The sequence below is a fragment of the Aegilops tauschii genome, chromosome 5, assembly GCF_002575655.3.
Source record: "Aegilops tauschii subsp. strangulata cultivar AL8/78 chromosome 5, Aet v6.0, whole genome shotgun sequence".
NCBI classification, from domain to species: Eukaryota; Viridiplantae; Streptophyta; class Magnoliopsida; order Poales; family Poaceae; genus Aegilops; species Aegilops tauschii.
The window spans coordinates 487,735,532-487,747,688 of record NC_053039.3 but is presented as its reverse complement, the minus strand read 5'-3'; the positions used below and the strand labels follow the sequence as shown (position 1 = coordinate 487,747,688).

General features: G+C 43.8%; 1 protein-coding gene across 1 annotated transcript; it reads left to right on the top strand.

Annotated features, from left to right (window-relative positions):
- The first annotated feature begins 5,493 nt into the window (after positions 1–5,493).
- On the top strand, positions 5,494–11,309 carry LOC109779906 (probable receptor-like protein kinase At5g61350). Its single transcript, XM_020338513.4, has one exon. The coding sequence runs from the start codon at positions 7,778–7,780 to the stop codon at positions 10,316–10,318; it is 2,541 nt and encodes an 846-aa protein (XP_020194102.1). The 5' UTR covers positions 5,494–7,777; the 3' UTR covers positions 10,319–11,309.
- The last annotated feature ends 848 nt before the right edge of the window (positions 11,310–12,157 follow it).

Sequence of the window (12,157 nt, the reverse complement as noted above, 5' to 3'; positions counted from 1 at the left end):
TTTTCCACTTCACTTTGAAATTCTTTGAACTTTTTAAATGTTTCAGACTTATGTTTCATTAAGTAGATATACCCTTATCTACTCAAATCATCTGTGAAGGTCAAAAAATAACGATACCCGCCGCGAGCCTCAACACTCATCGGACCGCATACATCAGTATGTATTATTTCCAATAAGTCAGTTGCTCGCTCCATTGTTCTGGAGAACGGAGTCATAGTCATCTTGCCCATGAGGCAGGGTTCGCAAGCATCAAGTGATTCATAATCAAATGATTCCGAAAGCCCATCAGCATGGAGTTTCTTCATGCGCTTTACACCAATATGACCCAAACGGCAGTGCCACAAATAAGTTGCACTATCATTATTAACTTTGCATCTTTTGGCTTCAATATTATGAATATGTGTATCACTACAATCAAGATTCAAAAAATAGACCACTCATCAAGGGTGCATGACCATAAAAGATATTACTCATATAAATAGAACAACCATTATTCTCTGATTTAAATGAATAACCGTCTCGCATCAAACAAGATCCAGATATAATGTTCATGCTCAACGTTGGCACCAAATAACAATTATTCAGGTCTAAAACTAATCCCGAAGGTAGATGTAGAGGTAGCGTGCCGACGGCGATCACATCGACATTGGAACCGTTTCCGACCCGCATCGTCACCTCGTCCTTAGCCAATCTTTGGTTAATCTGTAGCCCCTGTTTCGAGTTGCAAATATGAGCAACAGAACCAGTATCAAATACACAGGCGCTACTACAAGCATTAGTAAGGTACACATCAATAACATGTATATCAAATATACCTTTTACTTTGCCATCCTTTTTATCCGCCAAATACTTGGGGCAGTTCCGCTTCCAGTGACCAGTCCCTTTGCAGTAAAAGCACTCAGTTTCAGGCTTAGGTCCAGACTTGGGCTTCTTCCCGGGAGTAGCAACTTGCTTGCTATTCTTCTTGAAGTTCCCCTTCTTCCCTTTGCCCTTTTTCTTGAAACTAGTGGTCTTGTTAACCATCAACACTTGATGCTCCTTCTTGATTTCTACCTCCGCAGCCTTTACCATCGCGAAGAACTCGGGAATTGTCTTTTTCATCCCTTGCATGTTATAGTTCATCACGAAGCCTTTATTGCTTGGTGGCAGTGATTGAAGAACTCTGTCAATGACACTATCATCGGGAATATTAACTCCCAGCTGAGTCAAGTGGTTATGGTACCCAGACATTCTGAGTATGTGTTCACTGACAGAACTATTCTCCTCCATCTTGCAGCTATAGAACTTGTTGGAGACTTCATATCTCTCAACTCGGGCATTTGCTTGAAATATTAACTTCAACTCCTGGAACATCTCATATGCTCCATGACGTTCAAAACGTCTTTGAAGTCCCGATTCTAAGTCGTAAAGCATGGCACACTGAACTATCGAGTAGTCATCAGCTTTAGCTTGCCAGACGTTCATAACGTCCGCAGTTGCTCTTGCAGCAGGCCTTGCACCTAGTGGTGCTTCCAGGATGCAATTCTTCTGTGCAGCAATGAGGATAATCCTCAAGTTGCGGACCCGGTGCGTGTAATTTCTACCATCATCTTTCAACTTAGCTTTCTCTAGGAACGCATTAAAATTCAAGGGGACGGTAGCACGGGCATTGATATACAACAACATAGATATACAAAAACTATCAGGACTAAGTTCATGATAAATTAAAGTTCAATTAATCATATTACTTAAGAACTCCCACTTAGATAGGCATCCCTCTAGTCATCTACATGATCACGTGATCCATATCAACTAAACCATGTCCGATCATCACGTGAGATGGAGTAGTTTTCAATGGTGAACATCTATGGTGATCATATCTACTATATTATTCACGTTCGACCTTTTGGTCTCAGTGTTCCGAGGCCATATCTGCATATGCTAGGCTCGTCAAGTTTAACCCGAGTATTCTGCACGTGCAAAACCGGTTTGCACCCGTTGTATGTGAACGTAGAGCTTATCACACCCGATCATCACGTGGTGTCTCGGCACGATGAACTGTAGCAACGGTGCATACTCAGGTAGAACACTTATACCTTGAAATTTAGTGAGGGATCATCTTATAATGCTATCGCCGTACTAAGAAAAATAAGATGCATAAAAGATAAACATCACATGCAATCAAAATATGTGACATGATATGGCCATCAACATCTTGTGCCTTTGATCTCCATCTCAAAGCACCATCATGATCTCCATCGTCACCGGCTTGACACCTTGATCTCCATCGTAGCATCGTTGTCGCCTCGCCAACTATTGTTTCTACAACTATCGCTACCGCATAGTGATAAAGTAAAGCAATTGCATGGCGATTGCATTTCATACAGTAAAGCGACAACCATAAGGCTCCTGCCAGTTGCCGATAACTTCTACAAAACATGATCATATCATACAATAACTTATATCACATCATGTCTTGACCATATCACATCACAACATGCCCTGCAATAACAAGTTAGACGTCCTCTACATTGTTGTTGCAAGTTTTACGTGGCTGCTACGGGCTTCTAGCAAGAACCGTTCTTACCTACGCATCAAAACTACAACGATTTTTCGTCAAGTGTGTTTTTTTAACCTTCACAAGGACCGGCCGTAGTCAAATTCGATTCAACTAAAGTTGGAGAAACAGACACCCGCCAACCACCTGTGTGCAAAAGCACATCGGTAGAACCGGTCTCATGAACGTGGTCATGTAATGTTGGTCCGGGCCGCTTCATCCAACAATATCGCCGAATCAAAATAAGACGTTGGTGGTAAGCAGTATGACTATTATCACCAACAACTCTTTGTGTTCTACTCGTGCATATCATCTCCACATAGACCTGGCTCTGGTACCACTGTTGGGGAACGTAGCATGCAATTTTAAAAAAAATCCTACGCTCACGCAAGATCTATCTAGGAGATGCATAGCAACGAGAGGAGGAGAGTGTGTCCACGTACCCTTGTAGACCGAAAGCGGAAGCGTTAGGTTAACGCGGTTGATGTAGTCGAACGTCTTCACGATCCAACCGATCTAGTACCGAGCGTACGGCACCTCCAAATTCAGCACACGTTCAGCTCGATGACGTCCCTCGAACTCTTGATCCAACAGAGGGTCGAGAGATAGTTCCGTCAGCACGACGGCGTGGTGTCGGTGATGGTGATGTGATCCGGGCAGGGTTTCGCCTAAGCACTACGATGCTATGACCGGAGGAGTAAACTGTGGAGGGGGGCACTGCACACGGCTAAGAGAACAATTGATGTGCTATGGGGTGCCCCCTGCCCCCGTATATAAAGAAGGGGAGGAGGAGGCGGGCGGCCAGGAGGGGCGCGCCATGGGGAGGAGTCCTACTAGGACTCCACTCCTAGTAGGATTTGCCCCCCCCCCTTTTTCCTTTCTTAACGGAGGGGAAAAGGAAGGAGAGGGAGATGGAGAGGGAAAGGGGGGCTGCCCCCTCCCCTAGTCCAATTCGGACTGCCATGGGGGGCACCCCTTGCAGCCCTCCTCTCTCTCCACTAAGGCCCATGTTGGCCCAATACTTCCCCGGGGGGTTCCGGTAACCCCTCGGTACTCCGGTAAAATACCCGAACCACTCGAAACCATTCCGATGTCCGAATACTACCTTTCAATATATGGATCTTTACATCTCGACCATTTCGAGGCTCCTCGTCATGTCCATGATCTCATCCGGGACTCCAAACAAATTTCGGTCACCAAAACACATAACTCATAATACAAATCGTCATCGAACGTTAAGCGTGCGGACCCTATGGGTTCGAGAACTATGTAGACATGATCGAGACACATCTCCGGTCAATAACCAATAGCAGAACCTGGATGCTCATATAGGTTCCTACATATTCTACGAAGATCTTTATCGGTCAAACCGCAATAACTACATATGTTATTCCCTTTGTCATCGGTATGTTACTTGCCCAAGATTCGATCGTCGGTATCATCATACCTAGTTCAATATCGTTACCGGCTAGTCTCTTTACTCGTTCCATAATGCATCATCCCGTAACTAACTCATTAGTCACATTGCCTGCAAGGCTTATAGTGATGTGCATTACCGAGAGGGCCCAGAGATACCTCTCCGATACTCGGAGTGACAAATCCTAATCTTGATCTATGCCAACCCAACAAACACCTTTGGGGACACCTGTAGAGCATCTTTATAATCACCTAGTTACGTTGTGACGTTTGATAGCATACAAGGTGTTCCTCCGGTATTCGGAAGTTGCATAATCTCATAGTCAGAGGAATATGTATAAGTCATGAAGAAAGCAATAGCAATAAAACTTAACAATCATTATGCTAAGCTAACGGATGGGTCTTGTCCATCACATCATTCTTTAATGATGTGACCCCATTCATCAAATGACAACACATGTCTATGGTCAGGAAACATAACTATCTTTGATTAACGAGCTAGTCAAGTAGAGGCATACTAGGGACACTCTGTTTTGTCTATGTATTCACACATGTACTAAGTTTCCGGTTAATACAATTCTAGCATGAATAATAAACATTTATCATGATATAAGGAAATATAATTAACAACTTTATTATTGCCTCTAGGGCATATTTCCTTCAGTCGTTTCCTTCTTAAAGGCGTTGCCAAGGCCCTCGACTGTGCCCCTCTTCGAGCTCAGGGGAAACCCTAGGTCTGATTCCTCCGGACCGAATAGCGACGGCGTCTCGACGTCATCCTCCTTTTTGAAGGCGCTATCTTCTCGTGGTGTCCCTTGTTTCGGTTCTGGAGATGTTGGTGCTCTTGTTGGTTCGGCATTGCCGCCCTTGGGTCGAGCTTGGTAGGTTTAGCTGTGATGTATCCTTTATTTTGGGCCGAGCATCCCTTGTTCCTCTGCTCCGGGCATCATGTTCATGCTTGTCTGTGTTTGTGTCATGTGTTATACCCCTATCTATACTCATTCTATTCCTTCTATTAATGCAATGATACGACAAGATTTGCGTATCCGCGAAAAACTAACTCTGACTACATTTGGGGGACCCGAGCCAATCCAAGTCAAATAGTTCTACCTTCCAATCGAGCAAAGCTAGCTAAGATATCGCTACCCTTACTCTAAGAGCCGTCACGCCGATGTCGACTCGCAAGCAGGTAGGCAGCTTACGAGCTTTTGTTAACTCGAACTTTTGGATCACAGGCAGGGCCCCATCACAAATAGAGCGCAAACAGGGCTCCCGAAGGATCCGTACCTAAAGATGCCCCTGCCAATTAAGCGTTCTTCATGCCATGGTAATCAACGATCGTCGAACAGTGACCCATCATTCACCATTGACGACAAGCCAAAATTTTATACATACAACCAACACATCGTTCGATTCTTGTGACACAAAGAACCAAAACTGTAGTCCTCAACAGGCCCAGGGCAGCAGTACTCTGCTCGTACATCCCAGTCACAATTTGTTAGAACTTACAGCTCCCACGATTTGGACGGGCTACAAAAATAGTTGAGGACTGGACAGCAACCACTAGAGTACTATTAGATCACAGTCCAGGATCCAAACAGATGATCCGCGAGATGTGTGTGCTGTGTTATTAGTAGTATAGGCAAATCATTAGGCACCGGACGAAAGTAAAGTCCAGTTAGTAGGGTCCATTTCGGCACGGCTACGAGCTCCTAGTTTTAGCAGCTTGTGAGGGGGCTCATGTGGAGTGAGAGCGATGCCGCACGGATTTAGCTGGATAATTATACACACGTTGACATCAGGAGCAGGAGGAAGAGACTGTGAGGTTGTCTTTGCCTGTGTTGTGTTTTCTGGTCGCCGGAGCTGGCCTGGCTCGGTTTGGGTTTATCTGCGCGAGATTTGTCTTGTTTTGGTGCAGGTATGGCCCAACGGATCACGGGATGGCCGTTCCGTTCGATTGCCTGCTCGGCTTGAAGTTGGGCAAAAGAAGAAAAAAAATGCTGCTCTGCCCTCGTTTAGAAACTACTTTGTTGTGTGGGAGTAGTAAAAACGGATTGAGCAAAGAAGTGTCCGAATTTTAGAGAGCAAACACGTTAGCAGAAATTACTCTTTCAAGCCTTTGAATTTATTTTTATTTTGACTGTATATATGGACAGAACAGTATCACCCGTAAGAATAACGTAGCGGAAAAAACTAAAAATAATAATAACATCATAGCTTTTCTTTTAAATAGCATCCTATCTCAAAATGAGTATTTGGCGAAAAGAATGCCAATGCCCCAGCTAAAATTCTGCAACGCTTCCAGAGTTCCACGTCTACTCTTTTTTTAAGTTTTTATTTAGGGGCACTTTTTTTTTTGAGGGGCACTTTTTTCTTAAAGTCGAAGTTCCAGGTCTACTTAAGATAGGCCCATTACGAGTGGCCGTATCAGGCTGGCAATGGACTTAGAATGAGGCCGCAGACCATCAAGCCAGGTCTGCCACCAAAACCGTGCAAGAAATCCATACCGTGGGAAGAAACTATAGACGTGCAGAAACAAATTTTCTTTTCTTTTTGCGGGGAGTGCAGACACAATCTTTATTCCATTTCATTAATGACGATCGCAGGTTCTGTGAGCACTAAAAATACTGTAGATAAACAATGCAATGATTGGGCTGCATTTCTATATAAGAAGGAAATATGATAAGCACCGCCTAAGTGAATGGAATCCCACTATTTCGCTGGTCAAACAAAGAGAATGGGCTGCCACTTACGTGATACACCGATGCAGCTGTCTCTCCAGCAGGTACAGGGTATTCGACATCTGCGAGGCTCCCACGTCTACAGTTCAGAGCCTATCGGTAGAAGAACAAATCGTCTTTAATCTTTCTTCTTAGACTAATAACACTATACTCTTCTTGAAGAAATGGCCAAGAACCTGGGTGGCACAATTCCTGGAACAATATCGATGCGCACGACAAGGAACAAAACCAGTGAAAACGTTCTTCTGGGCATGATTGATGGGAGGTTAATTCGTTTGATGCCAGGACTGACAGCCTGGATATATATATTCTCATAATAGTTCCGCATGATTTCTGAAATCAAACCAAATTCAAGGAAGGCGAAGGTAGTAAAAAAACCATAATACAACGTACGGCACGGCCATGCTGTCTTAGAACAATGGTGGGACATGGGACTTCTCAGCAGATAATTCTCCTTCAAAGTTACAATTCCATTAGGAACAGCTGTGCTGCCAACCTAGCCTGTTTGTTAAAAGCGTTTATTTGAGCTGTACAAGTAATCAAACCCATTGGCTTGTTAACATCCAACTGTTACTTCGCCCACTAGTTTAATATCCTACATCAAGCCCACCAGCGAAAGATATCTTCAGATAAAGATGTAAGACCTCGGAGATCGAATTGAATAACCACTAAGATTCAGCGATCTCAATATATAGATATGATACCTGCACAGTTCTGCTTGACTGATTCTTGTCTAGCTGCGGTGCTTTGCAGCGATTGTGTTGGTCGGCCTGCTTCCTGTCAAAGCACAGTAAGGCATCCACCTGTCATTTCTGTGGAGGAGCTCCAGAAAGAAATGCAGATATACTAATAAGTTGCTCATTCGGCATGATTTTTAAAACGCGGACTGACTGATTCTCAGCTGGACGTGCATCCAACCAACATCTTCTCTGTTACGAACCAATGCATCCCCTCCCAAAAAAAAATACCAATAAAAGACTACTTCATTCATCCCTGCGTCCTTTCCCTCTCTTCAATCCAAAAGAGCACTTCCCTCCTCGCATGAGAGGCCACCAATAGCTCTTGCTGCAAGCCGGTGCTTCTGATGCCAGCATTGGCAATTTTGGCCAGAAGCATGGCTGAGTGCAAGAGAGTGCCCATGTTCTTGATCCTCTTCATCCTTTCCATTACTAGTGTAGCCACCACCAATGCAATTGCATCAAAAGTAGATCGGTTCGTGCCTCAAGACAACTACCTCCTAAGCTGCGGGGCATCAGCTGCTGTGCAGGTTGACGATGGCAGGACATTCCGCTCTGATCCTGAGTCGGTATCGTTTCTGTCAACCCCGACGGACATCAAGATCGCCGCTAAAGCATCCCTGGCTTCTGCTTCACCATTATCCCCACTTTACCTTGATGCAAGAGTATTCTCTGATATCTCAACCTATAGCTTCTTCATCTCCCAGCCTGGTCGCCATTGGATCCGGCTCTACTTCTTACCTATCACCGATAGCCAATACAACCTCACCACGGCAACATTTTCCGTGTCCACTGATAGCATGGTCCTTCTCCATGATTTCTCCTTCATAGCCAGTCCTCCAAACCCTGTGTTTAGGGAATATCTTGTGTCAGCACAGGGAGACAACTTAAAGATCATCTTTACCCCAAAGAAAAACTCGATAGCATTCATCAATGCTATCGAGGTCGTCTCAGCCCCACCAAGCCTTATTCCAAATACCACCACCAGAATGGGTCCTCAGGACCAGTTTGACATATCTAACAGTGCATTGCAGGTTGTCTACCGGCTGAACATGGGTGGTGCACTGGTTACATCGTTTAATGACACACTAGGCAGAACCTGGCAGCCAGATGCACCTTTTCTGAAGCTTGAGGCAGCAGCAGAGGCAGCTTGGGTTCCTCCTAGAACCATCAAGTACCCTGATGACAAGACTCTCACACCCCTCATCGCTCCAGCAAGCATCTACTCAACAGCACAGCAGATGGCCTCAACAAATATCACAAATGCAAGATTCAACATAACATGGCAAATGGCTGCAGAGCCGGGATTCAGGTACCTTATCCGCCTACATTTCAGCGACATTGTCAGCAAGACACTCAATAGCCTCTACTTCAATGTCTATATTAATGGCATGATGGCTGTTGCCAACCTTGATCTATCGAGCCTGACAATGGGGCTTGCAGTAGCCTACTACAAGGACTTGATTGCTGAGTCTTCCAGCATCATCAATTCCACCCTTGTAGTCCAGGTTGGCCCAAACACAATCGACTCCGGCGACCCCAATGCCATCCTTAATGGCCTTGAGATCATGAAGATAAGCAATGAAGCAAACAGCTTAGATGGCCTTTTTTCACCAAAAACAAGCTCAGAAGTTAGTAAGACGACACTGACTGGCATAGCATTTGCTTTGGCAGCAACAGCTGCATTGGCTGTAGTTATATGCTACAGGCGAAACCGTAAACCAGCATGGCAGAGGACAAACAGCTTCCATTCTTGGTTTCTTCCACTGAACTCGTCCTCAAGCTTCATGAGCAGTTGCAGCAGGCTCTCCAGAAATCGCTTTGGCTCCACAAGGACCAAGAGTGGATTTTCGAGCGTGTTTGCATCCAGTGCTTATGGATTGGGGCGCTATTTCACCTTCGTCGAAATTCAGAAAGCCACGAAAAACTTTGAAGAAAAGGGTGTTATTGGTGTTGGTGGCTTCGGAAAAGTTTATCTTGGTGCTACTGAAGATGGCACACAGCTGGCTATCAAGCGAGGCAATCCATCATCTGATCAAGGTATGAATGAGTTTCTGACTGAAATTCAAATGTTATCAAAACTTCGCCACCGCCACCTGGTTTCACTCATTGGCTGTTGTGATGAGAACAACGAGATGATATTAGTTTATGAGTTCATGTCAAATGGTCCACTAAGGGATCATCTGTATGGTGACACAAACATCAAGCCTATTTCTTGGAAGCAGCGCCTTGAAGTTTGCATTGGGGCAGCAAAGGGTCTGCATTATCTTCATACAGGTTCAGCTCAGGGCATAATTCACCGTGATGTCAAGACTACCAACATCCTACTTGATGAAAATTTTGTCGCCAAGGTCGCTGATTTTGGCCTATCAAAAGATGCTCCATCCCTCGAACAAACTCATGTGAGCACTGCTGTCAAAGGAAGCTTTGGGTATCTTGATCCAGAGTACTTCAGACGTCAACAGCTGACAGATAAGTCTGATGTATACTCTTTTGGTGTGGTACTCTTTGAAGTGCTGTGTGCAAGACCAGCCATCAATCCAGCCCTTCCAAGAGACCAAGTGAATCTGGGAGAGTGGGCCCGTACATGGCACCGCAAGGGGGAGCTTGGTAAAATAATTGATCCCAATATAGCAGGACAGATCAGGCCTGATTCACTTGAGATGTTTGCTGAGGCTGCTGAGAAATGCCTTGCTGACTATGGAGTTGACCGGCCAACAATGGGAGACGTGCTATGGAAACTTGAATTTGCCTTGCAACTTCAAGAGAAGGGTGATGTTGTTGACGGCGCCAGTGATGGGATCGCAATGAAGAGCTTGGAGGTGACCAATGTGGATAGCATGGAGAAATCTGGTAATGCTATCCCATCTTATGTACAAGGAAGATGAAGATACCATGGTGTTATCACAGTATGTAAGGGTATTAAGGAGGTACTGTAATATCTTGTCTGATCCCATGCAGACATCTCTACTACTTTAGTAGAAGGGATTTTGCCTTGATATATATGGTACAGGAAGAATTTGTGATAGGCTCCTAACAGCAGAAAATGCATTTTTTGTATTTTTGTTACTTGAGCATCCAGCCATTGTGTGTTATGATAAAGGATGTATGTTTTATGCAATTAGGGGACATTGTAAGACGGTTTGTAAATTAAACCATGCCATCATATTCTGCTAATCCTGATTATTATTTGATGCTTGGAGGTAAGGTAATTCCATCATCAGCTGAATGTAAGTAATATTGTCAGATCATTCCAACGTAGAAAATGTTACCGAGTAGAATGGCTAGGTGAAAAGAGTAGAAATTGCACCACACAGCTACCTATATCAGCATACAAGCATCTTAAGATGTCCCCTTGTACCACCCAAATGCAAACAACTATAGCATCATACTCTTTTTAGGTTCAACTTGGAACCATGGTGACATGGTGTTATGTTGCATTATGCTGTGCAGGAAGCCAGTTAGGAAGTTGTAGCTTGTAAAGCCAGTTATGAACAGTCAACGATGGCCGCATCCAAGAACGATATTGCAACATCAATTTTCTGAGTGCACAATAGTGCCAAACAGCCGTTACTTCCACATTCATGTAATAGTTACTTAGTTAACTGCAATTGAACACTACCAGACAGCTAGGGAATAGCATTACTTTAAATACCTCGAGAAAAATAAGAACAGCACCTACATTCGGTGCTCTTCTTTACCCATTAGCATAAATTGTTTCTGTTCAGTATCATAAGCCCTCAATAACTGCTTCAATACAGCTTGGGGAAGTTCAACACCCACAAACTTATAAGTCAGTACATGGCATGGTAATTGGAACATGCTCCCTTCGTCCCAAAATTCTTGCCTTAAATTTGTCTAGATACGGATGTATCTAGTCACGTTTTAGTGTTAGATACATCCGTATCTAGACAAATACTCCCTCCGTCCCAAAATAAGTGACTCACCTTTGTACTAAGTTTAGTACAAAGTAAGTACAAAGTTGAGTCACTTATTTTGGGACGGAGGGAGTATAAGACAAGAATTTTGGGACGGAGGTAATACAATTCTTGCAGGTAGTTCTCAATACTAAATTTATCATGAGTGTTCAACATCCTGCTTTGCAACGAAATTGAAAAATATGCCACTGAAATGATGGTACAATACCATCTTGTCAGAGAGAAGTATTTGGAGGGCAAAGAACATACCTTGTGATTATCTTGACTGGTCTACTTGATCAGAGAGACTGTGCTTTTAAAGGAAAGATTAATCAGCCGTCACATCAAAGCACTTGGAATCAATCAATCATGAAGGGTCCTGTGATGTGTCACTGGTAAACCTCAAACCAGCCAGTCAGAATGCATTATTAAAAAGAATTCGCCGTATGCAGATAAATGTGGATGGGAGATGCTCCATAGCTTTGTGTTAACTATGCAGGATGAAGCATGTGCCAAAAATGTAGACCATCAGTCTGTACAGAAGTACAATGGTCGGTAAAATGAAGGTAGTTTGGCTTCATCATCATATACATGAAATTAAGAATTTTAGTAATTTTACTTTATTCTTCACAAAAGAAATCACCAAAGTTGGAGATGTCAGCATGCAGCTCAATTGACTAATGGAGGACTGGGTCAGTGGTTGTATATTGCATGTATTTCTTCAACAAAATGGGATAATTTAGTGAAACTTTAAACGCACAAACTTTTTAAACTGTCCACGCATCTAGAGACGATATATGAATTCAATTT

Bases quoted from the DNA above. Each gene is read 5' to 3' on its own strand.
- LOC109779906 (XM_020338513.4), top strand. From the start codon at position 7,778: ATGCCAGCATTGGCAATTTTGGCCAGAAGCATGGCTGAGTGCAAGAGA.